A 15,485-nucleotide genomic window follows, 5' to 3' on the forward strand; every position below is an offset into this window, starting at 1 on the left:
GATTCAAGGGATATCCCTGATGTACATAAAAAGACTGCTCCACATGGCTTAACTCTATAGCAGAATGAAAAGCAAATAACAATACTACCTCTCTTTTTGTACTGCTACCTCTTCTTGTATGAGTAAATTAATGAAAAGCTAATAGCTAGCTATGTCCTGTTATGTTGGGGGCGTCATCACTATAAGGGGGAATATATTTACACAGTTACCCGAGGATCCTTCCCATGCATCGGGCTTGACTGCTGGGCCTGACTAGACTGTGGTGAAGTGTCAAACAGCTTGCAGCATAACTGAAGTCCCCCAGCACCCTGCCTCCCAGTCGCATGTCCCCCATCCTCCTCTTTTTTCCTCCTCTACCACCTCTTCATCCTTGCTGTTCATGGTAGGGGCTTGTGACCTGGGCTCCTTAGAGATATCCATGGTGGTCTGTTAGGTGGTAGAGGTGTCTCCGCCAAGTATGGCATGCAGCTCTTTGTAAAAGCGGCAGGTCTGTAGCTCTGAACTGTATTGATTGTTGGCCTCCTTGGGCTTCTGGTATGCCTGATGCAGTTCCTGTGCTTTCACTCGGCATTGCTGCTGGTCCCTGTCATACTCCTCCAGCATCCCCCATGCAGTCTATTTGTAGATGTTCACTTTTATACAGCTGGTCCATAGCTGTTCTTGTACAGCTTATTCTCCGCACAGACCTAAGGGATGCAATATCTCCTGTCTACTCCAAGCTGGAGTGTATCTAGAGCATGTAACTGGCATGGTCAGTTGGCAAGTTGCACACAACAATGGGGAGCTGCTAGGTATCTATGTCAAGCTGGACAATCGGGAAAAGACATTTCAAAAATACTCAGGGCTTCAGAAGGCTTCCTTGCTTTTTAGTCTCTCTGACCCCCGGGCCAGTTGTGACCAGAGCAGTCAGTGTCAGGCATTGTGGAACAGCTGCTGGAAGACTGTTAGGGTCAATGTAAATAACACAGTATCTACACTAGCATTGCATCGACCTTCGTACATCAACCATGGCTCAATGCCACTCGGGGAGGTAGTGATACTACATTACTTATACTTATGTTGTTGGGAGACAAATTTAAGTGTAGACGCATGCACAAGTAGGCTGATGCAAGGCAGCTTATGTTAACCTAACTTTGTAGTATAGACCAGGCAGCTGGGGGATAGGGGTTGGTCTGCTGTGCTTCACAGTACCATTTCTCTTCTGAAGCGCCTGGCTCTAGAGCTTCCTGTGATTTAACACCCCTTTCCCAGAGGAAATATTGTCAGTTGTTTTCTGGGGACATGCATATTATTGTCCCCCCATTAAATATTTGGAAACAGGGAAGGGTGAGAGGGAGAGAAAATGTATTCCTTTCTTCACATCCACATTGAACACACTCCTTTTTTTTTTTTTTTGGGTTTTTTTTGTTTTTTTGTTTTCAGGTACAACAAGCAGCCAATGAAAACAATTGCTGCTTTGGAACAATTGACACATGGCTGTTATATAAACTCACCAAAGGTGAGTTTGGAAGCACTGGTTAAACAAAACATATTTCAAATTAGAGCAGATATTGAATGCATTCCCCTACCGTTATTCCCAAGAGCCCAACTGCCACATTAGGTGTGATGGATTTGGGGTTACTTATGAATACTGAATGTTGGTCTGGTTATTTGGATGTTTGCTGTATGAATATATTGGTTTAACTCAGGATGGGACTGTCCCAAAAAATAGGCAGAAAAGAAAAGAGGGGCTCAAGAGAGCCACCTCTCAGCAAACACTTGAATTGTTAATGTACATTTCCTGCCATCAAAGCTAATAGTTTTGGCAAAGCACCATGAAAAGAAAGGAACAAAATGGTAACCAGAATTTAAAATGGGATACCCTCTCAGGAAAAGGAGACAGTAGTTGTTTGGGGGAATACAGAGACACAGAGTTGAACAGGTAGTGTCTGAAGATATTAGGCTTGCCAAGGTTACCATCAGAGGATAGTAAGACTTTAGGTAAAATAGATATGCTTGTAGATTATTTTATTTAAAAATACATTTAATCTGAAAGCTTTGTTCCTACTGGACATGTAAACAATACTTTGGTTTTAAGAAGGCTGTCTGATTGCTGTATTCCAGTGGTCTCAGACTCCCTAAGGGAAGAACCGCAGGTGCCTGAGCTCAGTCAGACCTGCAGGGTAAGAATGGTGGATACACAGGGTACTGTAGTCCAGGGTTAAGTCTAAGAATAGGAGAATTGCATAATTCCATGCCCGGTTAGGAGGCTTGATACGTCAGGGCACACAGAGAGACCACAAAGGGGAGGGAGGCGCAGCTAGCCTCTCACAACCCATGAGCCTTGAACCCAGGTCCACAGAAGCAGCCACAATTCAGCTCTCCACTTGGCAGTCTGCTGACAACTGCTGACCAGTTCCCATGAAGCCCAGCCCCAGTTTGAAGCTCCGCCTCTGAGGTATTATTGGTGAAGCCCCAAAGCAGCCGATTGGCCTGCTGGCCCTACTTAAGACAGGAACAGGAAGCTGTCCGAAGAATTGGGATCCATCCTGCTCTGTACTGTGTGCCTTGTGCTTCCTGCTCCCCTGGCTTGACTTCCTAGTGTCCTGACTTGGCTTGGCTCTTGACCTCTGACTTGTGGTTCTGCTCTCTTACAAAAGAAGAGAAAAACAAAATTAAATAAACACATAGCCATTAAACATAATTTTTTAATGAATTTATGTTAAATTGGCAGCAGGTAAACTCTCCAATCAGCTTAATGGTTGTGCATCTAGTTTCTTTGTTTTGGAGGAGGAGGCTTAATGGCTGTGTACGCTCTTCTCTCACTGCCTGCTGAGTTAATTTCTGTAGGTTTGTGTGGTGTTTAGATGTTGCTTGTAATTATTAGAATTGGGAGCAATGGCTGTTGGGAGTCTGAAAGGACAGGAAACAGGAAGGAGGGGGAGGAGTTGAGAGGCTGGGAGAAAGCTACAGACGGTGCAGCAGCAGCTTGGTAAAGAGATTTCCACTTTAAAAATAAGTCCTGTTGAAGCTTGTTAGTACCTTGCCTGGTTGATACAACATTTTGGTGACGAGGATGGATCTTCTGCCTCTGAACCCACCTGCACCCTTTCTGCAAAGCTCAGGTGAGCCTCCAGTTGCTTTTACTACCTGGATCCGTACGTTTGAGACTTATTTGTTTGCAATCGGTGCTACAGAGATTTCTGAAGTAAGAAAGCATGCTCTGCTAATCCACTGCCTTGGAGCAGAAGGGCAGTGTATATTTTACACTTTTTTCCCCTTGCAGATGATAAATATGAGACTGCACTCACTGCATTAAAGAATTTTTTTGTGCCAAAAGTCAATGTAGTAGCTAATCGCTACAGATTTCACCAGTGTGAGCAGAAACCAGAGGAAACTATAATGCAGTATTTTACTTCCCTGAGGAGTCTGATTGTAATCTGTGACTTTGGGAATATGGCAGATGAGATGATTTGAGACCAGCTCATTGAGAAAACAAGCATGCTTTGTGTAAGAGAACGCTTACTTTTAGAACCACAACTTACACTAGAAAAAGCAATAACCATTGCTACTCAGATTGAGTCAGCTACAGCTGAAGCCAAAATAATGAGCATGGATACAGGAGGCACAGTCCAGGCTGTGACTCCTTTGCAGAAAAGTTCACTACCACTGCAGACACACAACTGCAAGAGGAAAACTAATGAAAAACCACCAAATCAGCAAATTCAAAATACAGTAAAAGCATGCTTTCGCTGTGGATCCCCACAATACCTTGCAAGCTACACAGAATATCCGGCAAAAGTAGCTCAGTACAATCATTGCAAAAAGATTGGGCATTTGCTAAATTATGTCGCAGCAGCCAGTTCAGTTAACAGGTGCATGCAGTTACAATACCAGATGTTACTGTGCTGAGCATGGATAAAATCACTACTGCACATATTCCAGAACAGATAAAGTGCACTGTAAACGTTTCCGCCATACCCTCAGGCAAATCACACTCTATTCAGCTAATGTTGGACACTGGCTCAGCAGTATCTATACTACCTGATTCCATCTATTTGCATTACTTTAAAGATGTGCCTCTTACTGAACCCAAACTTCAGTTGGTATGCTATTTGAAAAACCATATTCCAGTACATGGCTGCCTGCCAGCAATAGTTACTTTTGGTGATGGCTGTGTAACTGCAGAGTTCTATATTGTCCACAAAGGCACTCCTATCCTTGGCAGAGATTTATTGGCTGCTTTAAATCTCAGGGTAGTTAATGGACGAATTGGTCTTCCTCAGCAAAGCACTCTTGTGGTACACACACCAGTTTCAGCTGGGACCCAACACCAGGTTGAGGAGAAACTCAGCTGTGCTTATGGGTTTCTGCATAAAGTTAAAATGCAGAATAATGTGATGCCTGTACGATAGAAGTTACGGCGCTTACCATTTTCAGTCAGGGAAGCTGATTCAGAGGAACTTAGAAAATGTGTTCAAAAGGACATTGACTCCTCGGAATGGGTTTCACCTATAATAGTGATGCAGAAGAAGGGTGGAGGCATTCGCCTTTGTGTGAACTTAAGGGAGCCAAATAAACCTATTGTGATTGACAGCCATCCTCTTCCTCACATAGAAGAAGTAGTTGCAGAACTCCGTGGAGCAAAGATGTTTTCTACTCTTGATTTGCAGAGCGCATACCACAATGTTATGTTGCATGAAGATAGCAGAGACCTCACAGCATTTATTACACATGAGGGACTATTTCTTTTTAAACATGTTCCATATGGTCTCGCATCTGCCCCAAGTGCCTTTCAAAAAATGTCACTGATTCTGAAGAATCAACATGGAGTTCAGTGCTATCTGGATGATATTATCATGTATGGAAATACTTCTGAGGAGCATGACAATAACCTGCAGTCTGTACTAAACTGTATCAGCACAGCAAGCCTCCAGCTCAATAGGTCCAAATGCAAATTTAGACAAACTGAACTCTGCTTTCTGGGGCATACCATTTCACAGGCTGGACTAAAACCTGACCCAGATCATATCCTGGCAATTTTAAATGCTCCTCCTCCAACAGATTTGCAAACCTTACGTTCTTTCTTGGGTCTTACCTCCTGGTATATAAAATTCACTCCCAATTATGCTTCTGTCATTGAACCTTTACAAGAATTACTGCGGAGAAGTTCAACCTTAGTGTGGACAACGAATGCACAAGCTAGTTTCGAAACAGTGAAAGACTTGATTGTACTTAGTCCAGTACTTGCACTATTCAGTCCTGCATTGCCCACAATTGTAACTACTGATGCTTCTGGTTATGGACTTGGGGCTGTTCTCACACAACTGCATGAGGACAACACAGAGAGGACTGTTGCATATGCTTCAAGGACACTAAGTAATGCTGAGAGAAAATATTCTACAGTCAAAAAAGAAGCACTTGCTTGTGTCTGGGCTACTGAAAAATGTGGGGGGCCGCATGTTCAAATTGCGCACAGACCACAGCCCTTTGACGACGTTGCTCACCACGAAAGGACTGGAAAGAGTAGGATGCCGTATTGCTCGATGGTCTGCAAGAGTACTCTCTTTCAATTATGAACTGGAATATAAGCCTGGAAACCAAAATATGGTGGCTGATTGCCTTTCTCGCCTGCCTTTGCCTTCACCAGATGGTCCACCGGAGGATGAGGATGTAGTGGTTGCACTTATTACAAGCACTCTCACTGCAGTTACAAGAGAACAATTTCAAGCTGCTTGTTCAGCGTGTCCAATTCAACAAAAACTACGGGAATTTCTGACAAAGAGATGGCCCAGTCACCCTAAAAACCTTGACCCAGTTTTGCTGCCTTATTTAAGAGTTGGGGATGAACTTTCTTTGCTTGATGGCTATGTTCTACAAGATGCACACTGGCTCCTTGTGCCAGAAGAATTACAGTCAAAACTCATACACTTGGCACACGATACTCATCAAGGAATTGTCCGAACCAAACAACAACTACGGGATCTGTATTGGTGGCCAGGGATGGACTCTCAAACTGAAGCACTCATAAAATCCTGTGTCGCTTGCCAAATGCATGATAAGACAGCAGTGACATGCACCCCTCCATTACAGCCTGTTCGTCTTCCTGAAACTGCATGGGAAAAAGTGGCGATTGACATTGTAGGACCCTTTGATACTTCTCCAAGTGACTGCCATTACGCCATCACTTTAATAGACTATTTCAGTAAGTGGCCTGAGGTAGCATTTATAATTGCAAATCTCTTCTGCTACAGTAATTAAGTTCCTCTCTTCAGTTTTTAGCAGGGAAGGTAACCCCACAGAACTGGTTTCAGATAATGGTAGTCAATTTACTTTCTTGGAGTTTGAAACTTTTCTAGCACAGAGGAACATTTTACACAGAAGGTCATCCCTATATTACCGTCAAGCCAATGGGGAAATCGAACGGTTTAACAGAAGTTTGAAAGAGTTTGCGAACAACTAAACTGGAAGGGCGATTGTGGATACCCTTCACTACTGATTTCTTGCAAGCATATCGGGCTACACGACATGCCACAACGCAAAGATCACCCGCAGAGTTACTGCATGGGAAACAGATGAATATTAAACTGAACGTTGCTGGATTGTTAAAGGCACGACCTGATGCCCCAAACAAGGAAGATGTGAGAAAAACAGTTGAACAGAACCAAACAAAGTCTAAGGTTTTCACAGACAAGCCAGCGGGGTGCTAAGGAACCAAAGTTTGAGTGTGGTTCCTCTGTTAGAATACGAAAACCTGGAATTTTACGCAAAGGGGACCATAAATTCACAGCTCCTCTTAAAATCATAGAGAATAAGGGACCTTACACCGATCGACTTTCTGATGGGAGGGTATGGAATGCTTCTTATCTTGCACCTGCCTATGCACCAAGAGGAGATTATGCCAACACCCAGTCTGCATTGGATGACTTCACCGTAGTACCAACACAACAAGACATTTCACTGGAACTGGGGCTTGAGAGACGGCCTGTCAGACCCAGATGACCACCTGTTTGTCTTAGAGACTATGTTATGTAGTATCTACAGTGTTTTCAGTGTAATATTTCTGCCAACAGCATAGTGTCTTGTTTCATATTTTGTTCCTGTGGTTAAAACAATAATGTTTATTTTAATTGGGAGAGTTTCTTAAGCTTGTTAGTAACTTGCCTGGTTGATACAACAGTTTGTCTAGTCAGTTTAGGTTGGAAGCTCTCTTTTAAGTTGATTTGTAAACAGCCATGTACATTGATGGATTGATAGACAGACAGATATGTTTGAGCTTCTTGATTGTCTGGAATCTTCTAGATCAACTTGCAGTTCATTCATCTTTTTCCCCACTGGTGACATGAACATGTAGTAAAGTGAGTGATCAAGACATTTAGATAGGCTTGCTAACAGATGAAACATCATGAGGCAGTCAAAAAAGTAGGCTACTACCTGAGTCAGCGGATTGTTGCTGGAATATTTGATGATATATGACTTTCATTAGATAATAGGCAGTCAATTGACATAATTTGATCGGTCAGTTGACTGGCTTGCCAAGCCTAGGAATTTGTCATTCCATTTCTGGACAACTGCATATATCAAAAATAAGGCTATTAGCTGGACACTTCAGAAGATAGAGATAGAATCCCACCCTTTACAGTGTGATGGAATTAAAATGTCTTTGGGTGTGCAGACTGGTGAATTTGGGCTGAATAGAGGCCATCAAGCTCTTTATAGTACATATATTTGCTTCAAATAACTCTCTCTGAATATCTAGGCATTTAAAACTTTATTTGTTCCTTTGTTGCTAGGTTCTGTGTATGCTACAGATTATTCAAATGCCAGTTCAACAGGGATTTTTGAACCCTTTCAGGTATGAATCTATTAACATAATGTTGTAGATTGTTCTTTGAGCGTGTTTAACTTTTTTTAATTATCTCTGTTATTTCAGATGTGTTGGAGTTCTGTTTTGAGCAAATTATTTTCAATACCGATGTCTATATATCCTCCAGTAGAGGACACAAGGTACGTATGCACACAGAATCTTAAACAAAAATATAACATCTGATAACTAAATCGTTACAAAAAGATCACAAAAATCTCTGCAGATTTTTAAAAAGTAGTATGGTAAGTGAAGCCAAAAATAATTTTAATTGTAAATATTGGTAGTTGCACATTTTTGTCTGATTCATAGATCCAAATTGGTATTTTGTACCAGAAAAAGGTAAAATAGCTTCATGATTTCTGTAAATTAAAAAAAAAATTTAGTAACATTGAATTATGTGTATGTTGAGGACTTATTTTAAAATTTATTTTTTAATTTCTCAAAATTGTCAATTCAGTGCAGTGACTTTTTTAACATTTATTTAAGTCATAGCTTTGGTTCAGTTGATGCTGAAATATTTGGGGTGCCTATTCCAATAGTGGCCTTGGTAAGTGAAAATCTTTAATGATTATATTTTTGTACTTGAGTGAATAGTGTTATTTTTTTGTAAATATACTCTTGTGTGTCTGTCTTTATAATTGCTAGTTTATCATTGTTTGTGTCCTGTGTTTTCTGAGATTCCATGACTATAGAATTGGTTGTGAAATTTTACTCCAAAATCTTTGCTTTCATTTAGAACAAAGGAAAAGTTTGTAACCCTCATGGTTGTGAAGCAAGCCATCCAGAGAGGGAAAATAACCTTATTGTTAGGCATCGAACTAGGACTTATGAGATCAGGGTGGTTTTCTAGGCCAGTTATTTAGGGCCTGATCCTGCAATGGGTTCTACCTAGCATAACTCCATTGGGATTCCACATGGGTGCAAAAGTGTCTGTGCTAATAGATTCCCTTGCTGCATTGGGGCTTTAATTTCTCTGTGCCTTAGCTTCCCATATGTAAAGTGTGGATAATACTTCACTACCGCCATAGGGCTGGTGAAATCCATTACTGTTTGTGAGGTAACAAACATTGTAGAAAACCTATAAGTAAATAAAATATGAGCTGAATGGAAAAATGACGTCCAATAACTGCTCCTTTTATCTCAATGGAATGTAAATGCTGAAGCCAGTTTAAATGTCAGCTTTTATAACTGTTTCACTGATTAGCTGGAGGTTTCCTTCTAAAAGTAATTTATTGTTGGAGACAGTTGTGAATATAATAGGAACAATTAAGGGTGGGTGGAGTCAGAGGTTGGGGTCAGAGAAACAGGAATTAAAGACCCCAAAACTTCAACTGCATCCCTACCCACAAAGAGGAACACAAACCATCACCTCTACCTTCTGGGATTCTGAAAGTCCCTACTGTCCCGTTTGCCAGGTGCCAAAACATTGAACCTTCCCTTGAATGCTTCTACAATACGTTTGTTGTTAATGTTGTGTATTTAAAAAAAGAGAAAAAAATGGAGTGGCATATTGAAAATTGGGGACTGTATAAAATAAATTGAAGAGCATTGAGATTTTGATTGAATTTAATATTAAAATGACTCAGGATATAATGTACTGATTGTGTTATTCATCTTAACTATTTAAAAAATGCAATTTTTGAACTTTGACTTGAAGTTGTTGCAGAATTTTCAATTTGCTCAATGATTTAGGTCCAGTAGGCTGCTTAGTAAGTGGAGCATTGGTTCTGGTGAAATCATCTTGTATATAATTTAGATTTAAATGAGAAAACTGAAGTATAAGGTAGAAAAAAATTGAGGCTCGAAGCAATATTTCAAAAACTAGACTGGTTGCTGTGGCATAAAATAATTGCTAGTTGCCTAGGGTAGCCTGGAATTCAGAGATTTCTCCACTGTATTAAAAACGTATAATCAAAAAAGCTTTGTAACCAAGTCTAGCAACCCTCATGGTGTGGGTCTAATTTTCCCAGCAGGGGAAGATTGCTTGGAAGAGGATAAGTTTTTGTTTATAACTTATGTAGGATAAAGGATAATTATTTAGATATGCTGCGTAGAACAGGGAGCCTTGCCCGTTAGTAGGGCCCTACCAAATTCACAGCCATGAAAAACGCATCACAATTCGTGAAATCTGGTCTCTCCCTGTGAAACCTGGTCTTTTGTTTGCTTTTACCCTATACTGGACAGATTTCACAAGGGAGACCAGCGTTTCCCAAATTGGAGATTCGTGGCCCGACAGGGAGTTGCAGGGGGGTCATGGTTTTGCCACCCTTACTTCTATGCTGCCTTCAGAGCTGGGTGGCTGGAGAGCATCAGCTGTTGGCTGGGCGCACAGCGCTGAAGGCAGTGTCCCGCCAGCAGCAATACCATACCATGCCACCCTTACTTCTGTACTGCTGCCTTCAGAGCTGGGCGGCCGGAGAATGGCAGCTGCTGACTGAGGGCCCAGCTCTGCAGGCAGCAGTACAGAAGTACGGGTGGCAATACAATACCATGCCATCCTTACTTCTGCACTGCTACTGGCACGGCTCTGCTTTCAGAGCTGGGCTCCTGGCCAGCAGCCACCACTCTCCAGATGCCCAGCTCTGAAGGCAGTGCCGCCGCCAGCAGCAGCACAAAAGTAAGGGTAGCAGCACTGCAGCTCCCCCCTACAATAACCTTGTGATCCTGCCCCTTCCCTCCAACTCCTTTTTGGGTTAAGAGGATCCCTGCAATTATAACACTGTGAAATTTCAGATTTAAATAGCTGAAATCATGAAATTTACTCTTTAAAATCCTATGCCCATGAAATTGACCAAAATGGACTATGAATTTGGTAGGGCCCTACCCATTAGCTTCTCAGAACAGTTTAGAACTAGCTTATTATTTATACCAGTTCCTAACAGATATGGATGATAAGCAATATTCTATTTAAGAACACATTTACCATGGAATGTGTACCAGCCATTGTCTGAGTAGTACCTTATTCTGCTAGTAGTACTACTGAAATCAACAGTGTGAGCAAAGATAGCAGAATCTGGTCCATTATGATTAATGTAACCAGTAGAAGAGACTTGAAAATCAAAAACAAAAAGTCCATGGATAAAAAGTTTTGTATACTATTATTGTTACTTTCTTTCAGAAAGGGAAATGCGCATTCTAAAGTATGAATATGGTTGTTCTAAAGTTTGACATATATGTATTGGGTGATGGGGAGAAATTTTGTGCTTCAAAATTTAGCAGCTGTTAGTAATTTGTATGTTTGTTTGCACTGTAGGTAGCGGACCAGCAGGCAGCCATGTTTGGACAATGCTGTTTTCATGCAGGAGATGTTAAACTAACCATGGGAACGGGTATCTTTTGGGATGTTAACACTGGGAACCGTCTTCATACGCCTGGGGCAGGTAAACTTTGTCATTTAAAAATGTTTTATGGTTTTTGACCTGTTTTTTAAACGTGACTGCAAAGGGGATACAAATAGGTTTTGTGTCCATTTTTTGCTGCTTTTGGATGTATAAAGAAGGAGTGAAAGGCATTTTCTTCTTCAAGGAGTGTCCCTACAGGTGCTCCACTATAGGTGTGCTTGCACCCCCTGCACCTTCAGTCTGAGATTTCTCATAGCAGTGTCTGTTCAGCCCTCACATGCATGTTACTTAGTCTTGTACCCCATGCTGTTGCACTTCATGGATGGCTATCCTCAGTTCCTTCTCAGCCACCCCAGCTAATTGTCCGAGTTCAGTTTTGCCTCAACTGTGTTCTCTTAGCTTTTGTAGTTAGTGTATTATAATAGTTAGTACTTAGTAATGGTTGTATTAGTTGGCTTTTTTTAAACAAAAAGAAACAAATACATAGTTAGATATAGCTTTTTAGATATTTCCTTTCCTCCGCAAGGTTTTGCCTTTTCCAAGGGTATACCCAATTCTTCCAGATTCAAACATTGCCTGTCATGCCAGGAGGCAATCGGGTGAGCAATGGACATTCCCACTGCATCCCTTGTTTTGGGGAAACCTGTATTTCCCAAAAGTGCAACTTCTGTCTCGTTAAAATCTAGACAGAAAGAACAGGGAGATAAAATTTCAACTCCTTACGATAGAGAGCTTGCGTCCAGCCTCTGATCCATGCCAGGAGCGCCCCCCTATATGACAATCTCTGAGTAAGTCAGCTGCCTCTTCTGTCTCTGAACCACACTCCTCAAGGGCATCTAAGGAGAAGACCAAGTTTCCTCTCATAAGTCTTCCAAAGACCGTGCTCTGAGTTCTCCAGGTAGGGAATATACCTCAAAAAAGTTTTAAGTCATCAGCTCCCCGGCTCCCATTGGTCTCCAAGGCTGCTGTTTTCTCAGGTACTGAGAGCTCTACTAAGCGTACAGACTCTAAAATATGGGGCTCCGAAAGACCATCGGTACCGACAGGAGACCATGGCATCAAGAAGAGCTCAACCATGGTACTGAAAAAGACAGCTTGAGCTCTGTCTGGATTCTTCCTCCCACCCCCCGGAGTGTTTGAAACTTGTGGCTCCTTTGGCTACTGTTATTTTAGCTCATTCCCAGGACATTGTACCAACAGATCTCTGGACACACCTATCTGGTACCTATGTACTTCACACTTCCCTGTTACCAAGAGCCTCCAGTTCTTCTTTGAGAAGTGTCCCTTTAAGAGTCTTGGCGCGGCCAACCAGGGCACTACTACTACAAATTTCCGATTAGAAGTGCAAGGTGCCAAGACACCTAAAGTGGAGCATCCACAGGGACAACCATCTTGAAGAACCTCATTTATTGCACAAGGTGAATAACCTTCTCTATCTCCGAACACCCATCCAGTACTGATGGTGGTACCTCAAGCTCCTCCTGCTGCCCCACCATTACCGAATGACTTTAGAGGAGGAGGATTCTGACGAAGATTTTGCCTCAGCCTTCCAAATATCTATGCAAGGGTCTCCACTCCACGCCTATGAAGGTTCTGTTCCTGAGGAACCTGAACTCATTTGTGACAGATGTCCACAGCTACCATCCTGCTGGGGCAAGCACTAGTGGGTTGCGCCACCCCCCTTGGCCATACTAGCACCCCTGGGTGGCTTATCGCAATCCATTCTCTGGGACCTCAAAGTCTACTGTTTGTAGAGATAGACAACCCTTCTCACACTCCCTTTCCAGGAGACCAGAGTCTCAGGAAGAGACCTTTGAGGAACAAGAGGCCAGGGTTGACAAGGTTTCTCCAATTGCAAACATCTCTTCATCCTCAGATGAAACTGTCATGCCACCTACACCATCCTGGCTGATGATTTTAAGCAGTTTCAGGATCTCATCAAGAATATTACGGATTCTTTACAAATCCCCCTGGTGGAGATTAAAGAACTGCATGATAAGCTGCTCAATATCCTCCATACAGGCTCCTCTGCCCATATTGCCCTGTCAGTCAACAAGGCACTCCTGGATCCTGAAAAGGTCATCTGGCATATTCTGGCCTGAAGTCCTCCCATGTGCAGGAGGACAGACAAAAAATATGATGATCTTCCTAAGGAGTCAGAATTTTTATTTTCTCACCCTTCTCCTAACTCCTTGGAGGTTGAGGGGGTTAACAAACCTGGAAGGCAGCGTGTCCTGTGTGTGTGTGTGTGTGTGTGTGTGTGTGTGTGTGTGTGTGTGTGTGTGTGTGTGTGTGTGTGTGTGTGAAAACAGCACCTCCCCTCTCTGGCCAGGGGAAGGGGGGATGTAAACAGCACCCACAGCTTACAGGAAAGGAGCACAGACCCCAGTGCTGCTCCTGCTCTAGCTGCCTTGGGTTGGCAGTGGGGCTCACAGTTTTGCCTGAAAATCTCATTGTCTTCAACTCTAAGTTGTAAGTGGGTGCCCTGCGTGTGGGGGTGGGGGTCGGGGTAGCGGTATGGTTGGGGTGGGGACAGGCAGCCCACATGTGCCTACCTTTTAGATGCAGTACAGGCACGCTACAGTATTTCTCTCCTCCCCCCCCCCTTTTTTTTTGTCTCTGCTGCTGCCTGATTGGTTACTTCTGGTTTCATATGTTGTCCAGTTGACTGGTTGGTCCATAACTCTGGTGTTAATATATTTGAGGTTCCATGGTACTCTGTATTTGCCCAACAACAGTGAGGTTTCTCAAATGCCTAGGCAACTTTTTCTGCCAGTTAAACACCTACTCCAGTTTGGGACCTCAATTTGGTTCTTAAATGATTTACAAGACCACCTTTGAACCTACAGCTGCCTGCTTACTCCTCCATTTATTAATGAAAATGGCATTTCTGGTTGCCATCACATCGGCTCGATGAATGGGGGAAATAGAAGCTCTTATGGCAATACCCCCCATTCACAAAATTTTTCAGAGGCAAGGTCACATTATGATTACACCTCAAGTTTTTGCCAAAAGTACCTTCTTATTTCCATATTAATCAGCCCATTCCTCTCCCCATCTTGCACCCTAAACCTCACTGGGATAAGGAGAAGGCATTCCACATGATTGATGTCAGGGGAAGCCTGGCCTTCTACCTTGACAGGACTAAATCTTTCAGGAAGACTTCCAGGTTTTGTCTCAATCACAGACAGAACAAAAGGAGCTGCAATCTCTAATCTCAAAGCATCTGCTGACATATAAGCTCATTCTACGAGATTTATTTCTACCTCCACAGCCTTTCTTAAGAACATTCCTATCAAAGGAGTATGTAAAGTCTCAACTTGTGCTTCTCTGTATGCATTTGTTGAATGCTATGCAATAATTTGAGATTCTGCTTTCGAGAATGTGTTCGGTTCAGCTGTACTTTCTACCATACTGAACTAGACTCCAAAGCCCCCTCCTCCTTAAAGGAGAGCTGCTTGATTGTCACCTAGAATGGACCACCCACAAGGACTTGAAGAAGAAGAAGAAATTGTTACCCTGTGCAGTAAGTGTATTCCACTACCAACCCTCCATCCCCTCTGCTTCGGAGTTCCTTGTCATGGGGCTTCACAGTAGAGAAGGAACTGAGGACAGTTATCCATCACGCACAATACTATATAGCAATGGCATGGAGCACAAGGCTGAGTAACACGCATGCGTGGTCTGAATGGACACTGCTATGAGACCTCTCCGATCAAAAGCGCAAGGGGGCACAAGCGCACCTAGAATTGAGCACCCGAAGGACCACAGTTAGTTCACAGGGTGAGTAACCATTTCTTCAGTATAGAAATGTGAGGGGCTTTAATTAAAAAATCAGATCTTCTCTACACTGGAAGACACTCTGGACATCCGATGAGCTAGTAAATTTGACATCACTGATACTAAGGAAATGACATTTGAAGTAGGATTTTTCAAAGGCATCTAAGGGAGTTAGGGCCTAACTGCCATTGAATTTTAGTTGAATTTCAATAGGAGTGTCATGGGCTGTTTACCTCACACATCCTGTGAAAGGGTTAATATGGGCCAGTTAACCTTCTAGCTTGCACCTGAAGGGTGGGCTAAGACTAATTAGAAATAAAGTCCAGCTTGGGAAGAGGAAGGCTTGTTTCCATAAAAAAAAAATGGGTGAGACCAGTTGGTGGAAGGAAACCCAGAGGAGAGGAGTTGGGGAATTCCCCATCTCTGAGAAGCAGCCTGAAGGATAAGTGAGAAGGAAAAAGAGAAGACGACCAGACAAGCTTCTCCAGGGACAAGTTGGTGGCCAAGCTGGAGCTTCC

The 15,485-nt window shown here is 42.7% G+C and overlaps 1 protein-coding gene across 4 annotated transcripts in view; it reads left to right on the forward strand.

Annotated features, from left to right (window-relative positions):
- Positions 1-15,485, forward strand: part of GK5 (glycerol kinase 5) — an 84,309-nt gene that overhangs the window by 32,784 nt on the left and 36,040 nt on the right. For 3 of the 4 annotated variants that reach the window (XM_084639757.1, XM_084639758.1, XM_084639760.1), the window contains exons 6-10: positions 1,423-1,498; positions 7,773-7,834; positions 7,913-7,986; positions 8,333-8,393; positions 11,100-11,226. In XM_084639757.1, coding sequence (XP_084495883.1) covers positions 1,423-1,498; positions 7,773-7,834; positions 7,913-7,986; positions 8,333-8,393; positions 11,100-11,226 — 400 coding nt within the window. The remainder of the gene's footprint in view (positions 1-1,422; positions 1,499-7,772; positions 7,835-7,912; positions 7,987-8,332; positions 8,394-11,099; positions 11,227-15,485) is intronic. The other variant, XM_084639759.1, reaches the window with a different exon arrangement.

Source organism: Lepidochelys olivacea (assembly GCF_965140295.1).
Source record: "Lepidochelys olivacea isolate rLepOli2 genome assembly, chromosome: 9".
Classification (NCBI taxonomy): Eukaryota; Metazoa; Chordata; order Testudines; family Cheloniidae; genus Lepidochelys; species Lepidochelys olivacea.